This window comes from Pomacea canaliculata, linkage group LG8 (assembly GCF_003073045.1).
Source record: "Pomacea canaliculata isolate SZHN2017 linkage group LG8, ASM307304v1, whole genome shotgun sequence".
NCBI lineage: Eukaryota > Metazoa > Mollusca > Gastropoda > Architaenioglossa > Ampullariidae > Pomacea > Pomacea canaliculata.
Window position 1 is genome coordinate 14645864 of NC_037597.1, and position 12454 is coordinate 14658317.

A 12454-nucleotide genomic window follows, 5' to 3' on the forward strand; every position below is an offset into this window, starting at 1 on the left:
GAGAACATCACATCACACTGGGCTTCATCACTCCTTGATAAACTGAAGTCAGTTTGGACAAAGGGATGGAGTGTTTTGACAGAATAAAGTCATTTTCACTCATTTGAATCGTAGATGCAAAGAAACTTATACATGAACAGAATAATATTAATCAGCATGACCATAAGCCTAATTTCATAATTATGAAGGCTTTTAATAAAAAACCAGTTTAATAAATAACTATGATCTTGTATTTATCTTTCACACAGGCAGTTCTATGGCTGATGAATACTGTTATGTCATCTGGTAAAGTCAAATATATTTTCTTGTAAGCTTAGCTTTAATCATGACTTTTGCACTGGGACAGAAGTTGGGACAAGTGGTATTCAGTGTTTGACAGCAATCCAGCAACTAAGGCTACAGTCAAGCAACTGGCTCCTGTAAACAGGTGTCACATGAAGAGTGAGACCTGAACCAAAGGTACGTCTCACTATGATGGTGACAAGTGCTTAACCACTGTGACAGTTTGTATTTGGACAATACACGGAAGAATATGGTTTCATATCGATAAAAACACTTCTTCCCCCTTCCATGTTTCCATTCTTTACTATTCACCCCTTTTGATTTCTGGCCCATACTTTCATCCCCCTCTCCTCAAATATTAAATAAATGCAGCTTTCATAGACATGACTGACCAAGGTGAGGGATAGCATGTTGTAGACTGTGCTAAACAGGTGTTTCAGGTAACGATCATCCAGACTGGATGTTTTTGGTTCAGCTAGAAAGCTGAGCGTGTGCTGTGTCTTGGACTTCTGGACCTCTTGACGGTCTATGAGAAAAAAAAAAAGACAACAAAAAACCAGGATCTTCAAACTTTTCTTTATGATCACCCCTATTTTGAAGGGTACATTAACTTATGGCATTTCTAACAATTCTGTCTTTCTGTTCCATTTTTGTCTACATTCATCGATGGATTTCTTTCATTCTCAATATTTTGCTGCTCAGCCGACTCAAGACTTTCATCCACTATCACCACCTATCACTTCTCTAACTTCTCAACATTTCCCGTAGACCTACCTTGAAATACTGCCAGGTCAACTGCCATGACCAAGAACTTTTTCAGCCGGTCTAGCAGTTCTGACTGTCCAATGCGTATGTACTCCAATTTCTTTCTGCGTTTGAACAGCCGTCGCAGCAAGGTTGGTTTCTCCACAGATGACTGGCTTCGAGAGTAAGACAATGGTTTTCCACTACGTCCCTCTCTCACAAGTGTGGGCAAAGAGCTAACGCTGGATGAATCCTCTTGATCTGTCCCAAACAAGTTTGACACAATATCAGGAGAGGAGTAGACATTGCGAAGCAAACGGCTATCAGTCTGGCCTTGCCTGGGTGCAGACAGGTTTCCAGGGCCCAACTGCTGAGACAACTGACTTGACGCTGCTGGTTGATGGGCCTGAGAACTCATTTGCGATGAAGCTGAAGATTCTGATGCTGAAAACCATTTCAAAATCATTTTATGGCAATCCTTGAATAATCAAGCATACCACATACTGTTATTTTGCCACACCAGGAAATTTAGTAAAAGAAACTGCCCCTTTTCTACCCTCCATTCAGGCATGGTTGCACACATGCAGGGACACACACACAAAGACAGCTGAAATTTTAAGAAACTGGGAATTTAAAATGAACAAGGCAATCTCCAAATTAAAGACAAGACGTGCATCATTTCTCTCTTGGCTGTAATAAATTGCACCTAATGTAAGATCAAGTTTTACTTGCAGGTAGATAGCTGAAGAGCTGAGATATTCTGAGCCGAGGCCCAACCTCCAGGTGTCTTGCTAAACTCTTGGCTCAAGTGCTGAGAGTACTCCAGAACTTTAACCACCATAGCAAACTGAAAGGCACGAGCAGTCTCTGCCAGCTTTTGACCACCCTCTGTTAAAAAAAATGGCATGTCAGTCTGATCAGATAGTACCTTTAAATGGCATGATTGCTTTAAAACTCTCTCAACCTGTCAAACAATGTTGATATATTTGCATGGCTGTGGCAAATATCAACTGGTATTTTCATTCCAAGAGTTTAAGAAGCACAAACAATGTTTATGCCTGGCACTATTTTTCAGTGACCAATAAATTCTGAATAGCTAGTTTTCTTCCATGCCTAATGCAACCAACACTCTGCCCCCAACATTTCTTCATATCAACAACAGATGTACCTCCTCTCGCCTTTTGTTTGTCCTCCAAAGTCTGCAGGAGCTGAAACATGTAGTCCATCTGCTGTATGTGAGTTATCCCAGACCAGCTGCACATGTCATCCTTGTTAATGGATTTTCAAATATTTATACCACAGATAATTTTTCAGTAATTTATGAGATATTATATGCATCAAAAGATGGTCTAAGCTTTCTAGCAGACTCTTTCATGCATCATAAATTTCAATACTATAAAACTTTGGTCCTTTTGCCTCCCCTTTTAGACGTACACTACAGCTATCTGTCCTTTTTTCATCATTTTTAAGCTCTTCCTATACAGTTCACATCCACGAATGCAAATGTATTTATAGCTACAGCTCAACTGTGTGGATACATCTGTATAAAATGCGTTTTAAAAAACTAGTCAAGCATGAAATGATGAAAGTTACTGAAAATCTCTGAAAGCATATGAATACAAGCATTAATGAACAAAAGAACCTCTTGATCACAGATATTTAAAGTCACATCAACAGAAATATAATAGGAAATGTTAAAACCAAATAATAAAACAAAAATTACTGAAGTGCATGCCCACCTGAATTCAGACACAGCAGCTGAGCAAAATATTGTCTGTATATCCACCAACAACACATCTTTGCTTTCCATACTTTTTGTATCAGTTCTGCTGTAATGAAAAATGATTGCTTCAAAATAACACTTAATTTTATCAATACTAAAAACAGACATGGTTTTTTCAAAGATTTAAGTGGCTCTGAAAACTCCATTGCAAAGACTTATCCAATCCTGACAGCTAAATATAAATAAGTTAAATAAGTACATGGACCACTGCACGTCTGACAAGACCATGTGTTTTTGAGCCAAAACGTTTCAACATGCTAATCCTAGTATAGGTATTTTTGCTACAACGAAATGTCCCACCTGCTATAGTGACAATGTACTTCATAAAGAAGATTACAAAGAGCGTCTGCAAGCCCGACATCCAATAATGCTGTGCTTATCACCTGAGTCCCTTGAAGTAGCTGAAACAAGAACAAACCCTAAATAAGTAAATACCACAAATTGTATCCGTCTGCACAGATAGAAAATAACTGCAATTACAATAAAACAGGGGGATCCTTAATCATGTTCATATATACTTTTAACTGGGTTAATTGGTTGGTTGGACCAGCAGGAAGGGCTTCCACCTAGAGGTGATTTTGTACTATGAACACATCGTAATGAATAGTTGGGGGAGGAAGCCGGAGTTCCTGTAGAAAACCCCTGACAGCTAATCTTGCAGACAGGTGTCACATACTCAGACTCCTGCAATGAGATCTGAACCCATGAACTCTTATTTCTTACAGCAGTGAAATGAGTGTTTCAACCACTACACTACCAGTGGCCTCAACACTTTTAATGGTGGCCAAGACAATTTATAAACAATGCATGCACGCAGAGACTACCTGCGCAATCAGGGATAAAGAGTTGTGGCAAAGCATGAAGTCTGCCACTGTCCTGCTGAGCAGGGAGAGCATCAGGATGGGAGCCATCTGCTGCAGCAGTGACAGTTGTCCTATATCATGCACCAGGAAGCTGCACAGAAGACACATGCTCATGACAACTGGGAGCAGCTAACACCAGTTATGGCAATAGAAATGTGTGAGAGACACAAGGCATCACATCCTCCTGACACACCACTAGGTGATTGTTCCTCCTTGTCCAGTGCTTAATCATGACAATCCAGACAAGTCTGTGGACATGCAATCATTCAAATCTCAAGTCATTCTTGTATTCTTGCCTTTTCTTCATTCCCTGGTGGAGTAGCATCCAAGCAAAGGTAACAGGTTAGTAGATAGGTGAAACAAAAAGAAAAAAAACCCAACTGACTTTGTTATCAATGGCTACACAAAACAAACAAACAAAAAATGCAGGAAGAGGAAAAATGGTTCTCACTTCTGAAAGGTGAAAGTCTGGGTAAGAATCATGGAGACTGCTGCTTCCATCTGCTGTTGGCAAACTGGAAATGCACTCAATTGATTGGCCAGCAGGAAAAAGCCATCCACCTTGAGAAAGTCCTCAAGAACTCGTGTAGGTGCTCTCCATAGGTAAACTCCTAACACCTGGGTTCAGCAATTAAAACAATGTTAACAGCTATCAACAGAATGGTTCATGTCTGGTTTACATCTATCCAGACCAGCTTCCCATATACTGGCATAGACACATGCAATAAGATTTTGCTGCAAATGTCATGGCGCTTACCCCCTAACCTAAGCAGAGAAAAATGAAAGACAGGCTTTGAAATCTGCATTTGTTTTAAATTACTATGAGCTACACCAGAAAGAACTACTTAACCCTACAATAACCTGGGCAATATCTCCCTTCATGATTCTCACCTGGGTAACTGCTATACGGACAGCCTCTGATGTGCTGCGAGCAAGGAAAAGAAGAATCTTGGGACTGACCACATGGCAGAAAACATCATCAAAATCTTGCTGGGGATGCTCCATTACCACTTTATGCAAATACTGCAGGAGATCTGCAGGCCAAGAATTCTGCCATCAGCTCTCTTGACATCAAAGCTGCCTGGTAATCTCACTTAAAGTTATCAATTCAGCATTCTGTGCAGCAATTATAGCCACACCTGATTTTAAGCTACTTCATGGCAAAATTTCGAGTTCTAGTTATTTTATAAATGTTGTGAAATGGTGCACAACCAAAAATATATGAAATCAAAGTAATCTAAATTGATACTAAAAGCACTCTTCAAGAAAGCATAAATCTACAAACAGGAATACAAACAACTAAAAATATTCATATACAAACAGATCTGATTTAAAACATATGGGGCCTTATGCTACCTTCTTACAATCTAGCTGCATGTCCAGGAAAAAGTATTACAACAGAAGAACAGGAATGCAATATTGCACTAAGGTAAGAAGTAGCCACTCAACCCCCAGATAAGCGAAATAAGGTTGTCAGAAAGGGAGTTCTACCACTTACAAACTTTTAAGGTTTCAAGTCCATCCATCTTGACATCTTCAGACTTCTCAAAGTTGACTGGTTTGGATGAATCATCAGGTGACTGATCGTGTTCAGCATGAGAGGTCAAGTGGCCATATTCCTCTGCTGAATCATCTGTTTCTTTGTGATGCAGAGCTTTCTTAATCTGCTGCTTGTCATCGCCCATAGCTCCTCTCATGTGATAGCTGCTAGCTGCTGGTGCAGACCGAGAGTACTGGTTGGCCAATTTTCCTTTTAGCTTTTTTAAACTTTGCTCACTTCTTTCTCCACTGCTTTCTGAAGAGGAACTGTGCCTTGGAGAACTTGTGCTGTCATCAGAGCTCTCCCCTACGCAGAAAGTGGAAGGAGTGGCTGCAGTTGCTTCAAGTGGAGGGTATGGGGATTGGGCTTGTGCTGTTTGTCTCACTTCTGAACCATTGTCACTGTCTTCCGTACCTTCATTGCTGTCCCAGTTATTACCCACGCTGAACTTGCTGCCACTATGGAACTGAACTTTCTCCATATTGGACCCTGTTCATAGAAGATTTATTAAACACAGTTCTGCTGGAATCAGTTATCATGGAATAACAAGTACTGTTGCCAAATTTAACTCCCTTGATGCAGACATAACACCACAACTGAGCTCTAGTTATGAAAAGTTTGCACTGACATATGCAAACTGCACAGGAAGAGTTAAAGTATTTATCAAGATACTAAACATTCACAGTCCAACAAGTTTGGAATTTAGTATATTATCCTCCAGACTGTATGATAGGACTCTGGATTTTTTTTAAATCTTGAATCATTTGCACTTAATGATCTTACCCAAATCTGAAAGGGACTGCTGTCGTGAATCAGCACCACGTTTGAAAGAATCTGAAACCATTGATTCTGCAGCTGTTGTTGCTGTTGGATGGTCAAACTCTGAAACAAAAGGATTAAAAAGGATCGCTATTGAAGCTTTCTAAATGGCTCTTTGTAATGTTATGGTTGGCATGTCTGGCTGGCTTTTAGGGTTTTCAAACTGTTACCTTGATCATCTGTTTTCCCTTGGAACAACTCTGGACTAATTTACTGAATCTTCCTCCAGTATCTCAGCTACTGTATTCACATGCACATACATACACACAATGAACATATGTTTGGCACAGTCAATATATTCTTACAGGTAAAGACTCTTCCATTTGAGGTCTGTGAAATTCTGTTGCAGATGACCAACTTTTCATCAAATTTTAATGCAGGCAATCATGTAGACATTAAGACAAGTTGTAGCAGACAACTGAAATGATTGTACATATAACTATTGCTGTTTTTTTGTATGACCTGTTGTTTTAAAATTGTTTAAAGACTCAGCCTCAGAAATAACAAAATGTGTCTATAGCAACACTTACCCCATGTGCGACTGATGTAGAAAGCGCTTGGGGAATGGTCAATAAAGCCACTTGAGGCAGGGTGTACTTGTAGGAGGAAGTCTGTGACACTTGCTAAGAGACTCATATCTGGAGGCTGGCCAACAAGTGATGCCACAATCGCTGCCACGGACTGGCCACATGTAGCTGACAAAGCTGGAAGACCATCCTGGATGCGTTCCTATTGATATCAAGAAATATCCAACAGATTAAACAAAAATCTAAGAATAATTCTTCAGTAGTAAATAAAGAAAAACAAAAAAAATTTGAAAAGCTAAACAAGATAAAAATATAAACATAATCCAAATGGAAAAAGGTGAAAACCTACTTAACACCCAATTCTCTCTCAAAAAAGAAAAAACCCAAAAAACAAACAAAAGCAAAAGTTGAAAAAATTCTGATACAGGAATGGTCATACAAAATTTACCAAATTATTATAACACACCTGTCCTTCTGAGATCACAAGACATATCAAGGGATCGTGACTTACCAGGTAAATGTTAAATAGAACTCTCAACACAGAATCTGCCAGCAGCTGCTTGACGTTGAAGGTGCGATGCGGGTGGTCCCGTCGAGTCAGAATCACCAGTCCTCCCAGGATCATTTCCATCATTTCCTGAGATCCTTGCTCCCAGATCTTCCAGCATAACAGCAGTTTAGATATGACTGCCACATGACGGATAATGCTTTCCGATGACGTACGTGGGATGAGCACCAGTGATGTCAGATCAACTCGGAACAAGGGTTCAGAGGTAGCAGCATCAAACAGTACCTGAACCAAAGGAAGAGAATATTTCCTTGACAATCTAGACAAAGCCTTATTTTATTCAATGTTTTGATCACAGTCTCCTTTGGCTAGATGTAAAGATTTCTCATTCAGGAATCTGTCATTACATTTTGACAAGAGCTTAGAAGAAACTTTACAAACCTGATAGCACAAGCTGGTGTAAAATGAACTGAAGTCAAAAATAAAGAATGATGAACTGACAGATTATAAGCAAGCTAGTGATTTAACACGAATTGTGAAAAAAATTCTGTTTGAAAACAAAATTAAGAGGAAGAATATGTGGTACTGTACTTTGATTAAAGGGTATCCAACAATAGCTCTTGAGGACTTCAACACAACACCCAGCATGTCATAGCCTTGCATACTGGTGAAAGCCATGGCAAGTGGTGGGAAACGCCGTATGAACGTCAACAGAAGATGAACGGCCTTGCTTTGCATCTGCTGTGAAGTTATTTTGTTGTCCTGTCCTGTCTTGTCACACTGCTCAAATACCTTAAAAACAGAAATATTGCTTTATCTGCCAATCAAGCTGTGGTGTCATACATCAATAAATTTAGTTGTCGGAAATCAGCAATGTGCCAAATTGCAATTTTTTTTTTGCACACAGCTCTTACTTCAAAAAAAAAAATATATATAATGTACCCACAAATGGCACGATCATTAACTGCATGCAAACTACATGTTTAAGCCTTTCAGCTCACTTTTGCAACGAGAAACAGCATGGCCTGAAGACCTCCTAACTGCTCTAAGGCACCAGGTAGGGTTGTGATTTTCTGAACCTTCAGGTGGGCAGCTCCACTCACAGGCTGCCGGTGGGGTCGATGGAGGAGGAGTGGATCGACTGCAGCTGATGCTGGTACTAGGCCTAACAATGACCCACTCTCTCTGGCTTCCCCCTGACCATAATGACCTACGTATTCTGGGGAGTTTGGATCAAAATGCAAGACTAATGCCATCTGCAACAGATAATGGAAAACAAACAAATAAAAAACTTCAAGTGAAAAAAAGTTTTAGTGTTGTGATAAATGTGCTACTTTCTGTGCATTTACATTTTATATGATTCAATGTTTCTTTTTTTTTGTGCCTTCCATGACCTCATTTGATTGTGTTCCTTTTTCACAGCTTTGGAAAGCTAAAGCTATACATGCTACTAATATCAAATATTGTTTGTACAGGTATGTTTTCTCACCCTGGCATTTTCAATATCTGGCACAGTCATTGTACCAACGAGAACATCCTGGTTAAGGCTGGAGCCCATAAGCAGGTTCTTCTGCAGCAAACTGGTGTAGCTGACCCGTGCAGACCCACAGTCACAAAGTCCAATGCCAACAGTGTTGGGACCCAGTGCATACAGATGAAACCACCATTCCTTGCTAAGGGTAGAATCTTAAGAACACATTCATATTTCTTCATTTACTGAATGGCATAACTGAAAACTTGGACAAAAGTTAACTGTCCTTTGATCCCTAAATCAGTACAACCTGCTTTGAGTAAAGCACTCAGCAACAGCAAGGAAATTATTCACAATTATTTCCTTGAAGTCCCATTGCACTTGATTAGAAAAAAAATGTAAAGTAAAGCTAAAGGTTCTAGACTAAACTTCATTGGCATCAAACCCCTGAGTGTTACGGAAGCATTAAATTTTATGTAGAAACAGTTAACCTGGAGTTGGACATAAGCTTAGCACTACATCTAGGGTCTAGGTTACTCCAAGTGATGTTCAGGGTTAGCCTAAGAATAAGATTTGGACACAATTTTGATCACAAGTAATATTTAGGGTTAATGCCAAAGAAACTAAAACCATCAACTTGCCACTCACCTGTAAACAGCAATACTGCACCCAGCCTGTACCGTCCCTGGAAGCCAATGATGTGGCGACTGGTGCTGTGACCCCAGAAGAGGACTGGTGGCGCAATGGGTCCACGAGCATGCCAAGAACTGGCTGGATGATCCAAAAATATCTCTTTCTGCATTACCCCATCCACTGTGATGTACAGCTGGAAGCGGATAGCCAGGTAGTTAGAGCACTGGTGTCTGAGCTTGGAGGCATGCTGGCTTAATACACGTAGCACACCAAATCTCCCCCCAGTCTGCCCAGCTGTCGGGAATAATGCCATAAATGGTTGGGGAAGGTAAAGTATCAAGGGAGAGGAGATGGGCACCACCCTCACAAAAAAAATGGCCTAAGAAAAAAGCGATCTCTAACACCTCATCCTCAATGACCTAAACAAGGTTAAAGAATGATCTTCACTTTTTTTTAAAAATAGCTGGAGAAAGATATCACAGGAAATCAAAGATAACACAGATAGTACACACTTTTGAAAGTGAACTCTTTTGCTCGTGAAGTTGTGAAGCCTGCCTTCATGTCTTTATCACACATGCTTGCATACATCAACCAACCTGCTTGAAATACCCCCATCCCCCTCCTTGAACTACATCATATACAACCTTGAAATACCCCACCCCCATATACCTCTTTGAAATACCCCTCCTCAATATACCTCCTTGAAAGTGTCTTCATAAATTTGTTTCCTAATTTTCCTGCTTTATCATCTTCTAATCTTTTGCTCATCCTCACCTTGCCTAGAGATGTGCTGCCATCCAGCTCATCTCTATAAGCCAGAACCACATGATGCCAGGACAGAGGCTCAAAGCCAGTCCCTAATGCCATCTCTTTCAGCACAATGTTTCCCACTGTGCCTGAAGTCAACCTGACAAAAATACCATTTTTGATGGTAAAATTCCTTTCTTCTTCTTACTTACCAGATGGCGTGACTATATAAAGTTAGCCCAACTAGCTGCCTCAATTCCAGCTGTTCTCTCCTGATTGGTCAGACCAGACCAAAGAACAGGAAGAACACAAAATCAACCAACTTTTCCCCCCGCAACCACCTAACTGCCCCTACCAGCCAAGGAGTTCACTTCTCCAGCTAGTTGGGATAATTCCATTAGTCATGTCACCTGGTACAATACAAAGAAAAATTGGAGAGTTAGGTATTAAAATGCCGGTGTAAATGCAAAACTATATTTTTTTCAGGATTCATTATATTATTCATTTATATTTCCAAGGCGATGCTCAAGCAAGCATGTAAAAAAAAAAAAAACCCACAGAGTTTATAAAGTCATTGCTTCCATTAACTGTTCAATAAAATTTACCAAAATTTATCCATGTACACTGGAGTGTCTATTACCTGCAAACAAGGGCAGCAGACTTGACATGCAGCCAAACCTCAAGGCACTTGCTGTCTGTCCCCAGGGAAATAAGATGGAGGCACTCCTCTAGAGAAGGCATTTGCAGAACCAGCTCTCTCTCATCCTTGACATCACTCCTCTGACTCTCTACAACAAAAGGTCCGTTTGAAAAGTTATGTGCAACCCTTCCCCATCCCCCACCAATATTACTGTATCTTCTCACAATGTTAGGTATGCTGTCATCAAATTCAACAATGAAATAGCAAACTTTACAATCCTGCAGACCTGAAAAGCTGGAGAGCGATATATCTGCAGACTGCATGCCGCATAGCTGACCCAAACTGACCCAAAAGGACACAGCAAATCCCTTCTCAAAAGGTGGCCACTGAAGGCCTTTCACCTCACAATGGGCTGCAGCAACCAATGATCCTGTCAACGGTGGATCTGGTGCTGAATCTTCATCTGCAGAACCAAAATTAAAAACTATTTCAGAGAAATGATTGCAGTGTCAATCTTCTCAGTGGTAACTTTCATCATGAAGAATGTACTGTTACAATGATATACTAAACTGTTACTTGCCCACATGTGGAGGTGCCTTCCATTTAAAGAAAGAAGCAGCCTCTTTGGCTTTTGTTGGGAAGACGAGGCATGCAGGAGGCGCAGGTCGGCTGTTCTCCACAATGTGTGTGAGTGAAGACAGCAGGGAGCTCTGTTAAAACACATAAAATAGCTGTTTTCACTGTATAAACTATATAATATTACCTGTACTAAAATATCTACCGATGAATAAATTCAAGTATTCTACAGTGAAGTCTGTGACGTCTTAAATCACTCGCAGCTTTATTCCAGAAGAACAACCTTGAAGAAGGTATACAAATAAGAAATATCAAACATAAATGAAAAGTCTGCCTCAAAGAAATGCTGATATTCAGGAGTCTTGTACATTATCTTACCATATTTTTAGTTTTCAGGAAAAGTTTAAGAAACAGTTGAAGTTCAGATGAGGCAATCTCCACCTGCCCAATGACCTGAATCAAAGTCCATGCTATTTCCCGCACCACAGATTCTGGAAAATTTCACAAAAAAGTGAAAATCACATTTTACAAAACATTCTTAAAGCGTTTCTTTTTTAAATATATGGGTACCTATACCTACAAGCTTTGTGTTTGCACACTGCTCTTTCACCAAAGGACTTAGAATTAATAATTTATCACACAGCACAACCACAGTCATCTTTGGTCATTCTACATTAATGCAAAAGTGTTCAGAATGAGGCAATAAACTATCCAGACCCATTGAGAGAATGATAGCAGTTACACGGCCAATGAGCTCTTCCAGCTTCTACTTCCCAATAATCAGTTCCAACACAAGGTGTAGAACCAATGGTTGCAAAACAGTTTCTATCCCCATGCTGTGCTGATATTTTCTACAGGATTCTGTGCATAGAGCCCTGGAACTAAGTTGTCCTGGTTGTGTGTGTGTGCACTTGAAATGTAAGACATAGGCACTGAGCAAGACGATGTCCTGATTGTAAAACCTCAACAAATGAAGTCTGTTGTTATTATTTAAAGGATAAAAAAACCCATCTTATCTTTTTTTAGTCTTTGTTTTTATTTATGAATTCTATTTTCTTCTCTGTCAATCAAGAAGACTTACGATGTTGCCCAGATGATTGCAGCAAGACATCTTTGAAGCCTTCCAATATTAAACCCATCAGTCCCTCAAAAGAGTGAATGAAAAGATATTAAGTTAAAGACCCACTCAAATTTATTAAAGCACAATAACGAATGACAGGATCTCATCAAAATATTTTTTTTTAATACAATGATACTGAAAACACTTCTGGAGATGACAGTTTCAGAATCTAACAGCATACTAAATTTAACTATTATCAGC

General features: G+C 39.8%; 1 protein-coding gene across 5 annotated transcripts in view; it reads right to left on the reverse strand.

The window, feature by feature from the left end:
• LOC112569787 (lysosomal-trafficking regulator-like) overlaps positions 1-12454 on the reverse strand; it is a 34874-nt gene that overhangs the window by 12067 nt on the left and 10353 nt on the right. For 4 of the 5 annotated variants that reach the window (XM_025247695.1, XM_025247694.1, XM_025247697.1 and 1 more), the window contains exons 10-32: positions 12215-12278; positions 11512-11624; positions 11138-11267; positions 10844-11020; positions 10558-10705; positions 9945-10077; positions 9186-9363; positions 8556-8752; positions 8068-8322; positions 7658-7858; positions 7070-7351; positions 6562-6760; positions 5996-6094; positions 5171-5701; positions 4564-4706; positions 4124-4290; positions 3634-3763; positions 3110-3210; positions 2766-2855; positions 2195-2280; positions 1759-1914; positions 1057-1470; positions 675-808 (exon numbers count right to left, since the gene is read on the reverse strand). In XM_025247695.1, coding sequence (XP_025103480.1) covers positions 675-808; positions 1057-1470; positions 1759-1914; positions 2195-2280; positions 2766-2855; positions 3110-3210; positions 3634-3763; positions 4124-4290; positions 4564-4706; positions 5171-5701; positions 5996-6094; positions 6562-6760; positions 7070-7351; positions 7658-7858; positions 8068-8322; positions 8556-8752; positions 9186-9363; positions 9945-10077; positions 10558-10705; positions 10844-11020; positions 11138-11267; positions 11512-11624; positions 12215-12278 — 4128 coding nt within the window. The remainder of the gene's footprint in view (positions 1-674; positions 809-1056; positions 1471-1758; positions 1915-2194; positions 2281-2765; positions 2856-3109; positions 3211-3633; positions 3764-4123; positions 4291-4563; positions 4707-5170; positions 5702-5995; positions 6095-6561; positions 6761-7069; positions 7352-7657; positions 7859-8067; positions 8323-8555; positions 8753-9185; positions 9364-9944; positions 10078-10557; positions 10706-10843; positions 11021-11137; positions 11268-11511; positions 11625-12214; positions 12279-12454) is intronic. The other variant, XM_025247696.1, reaches the window with a different exon arrangement.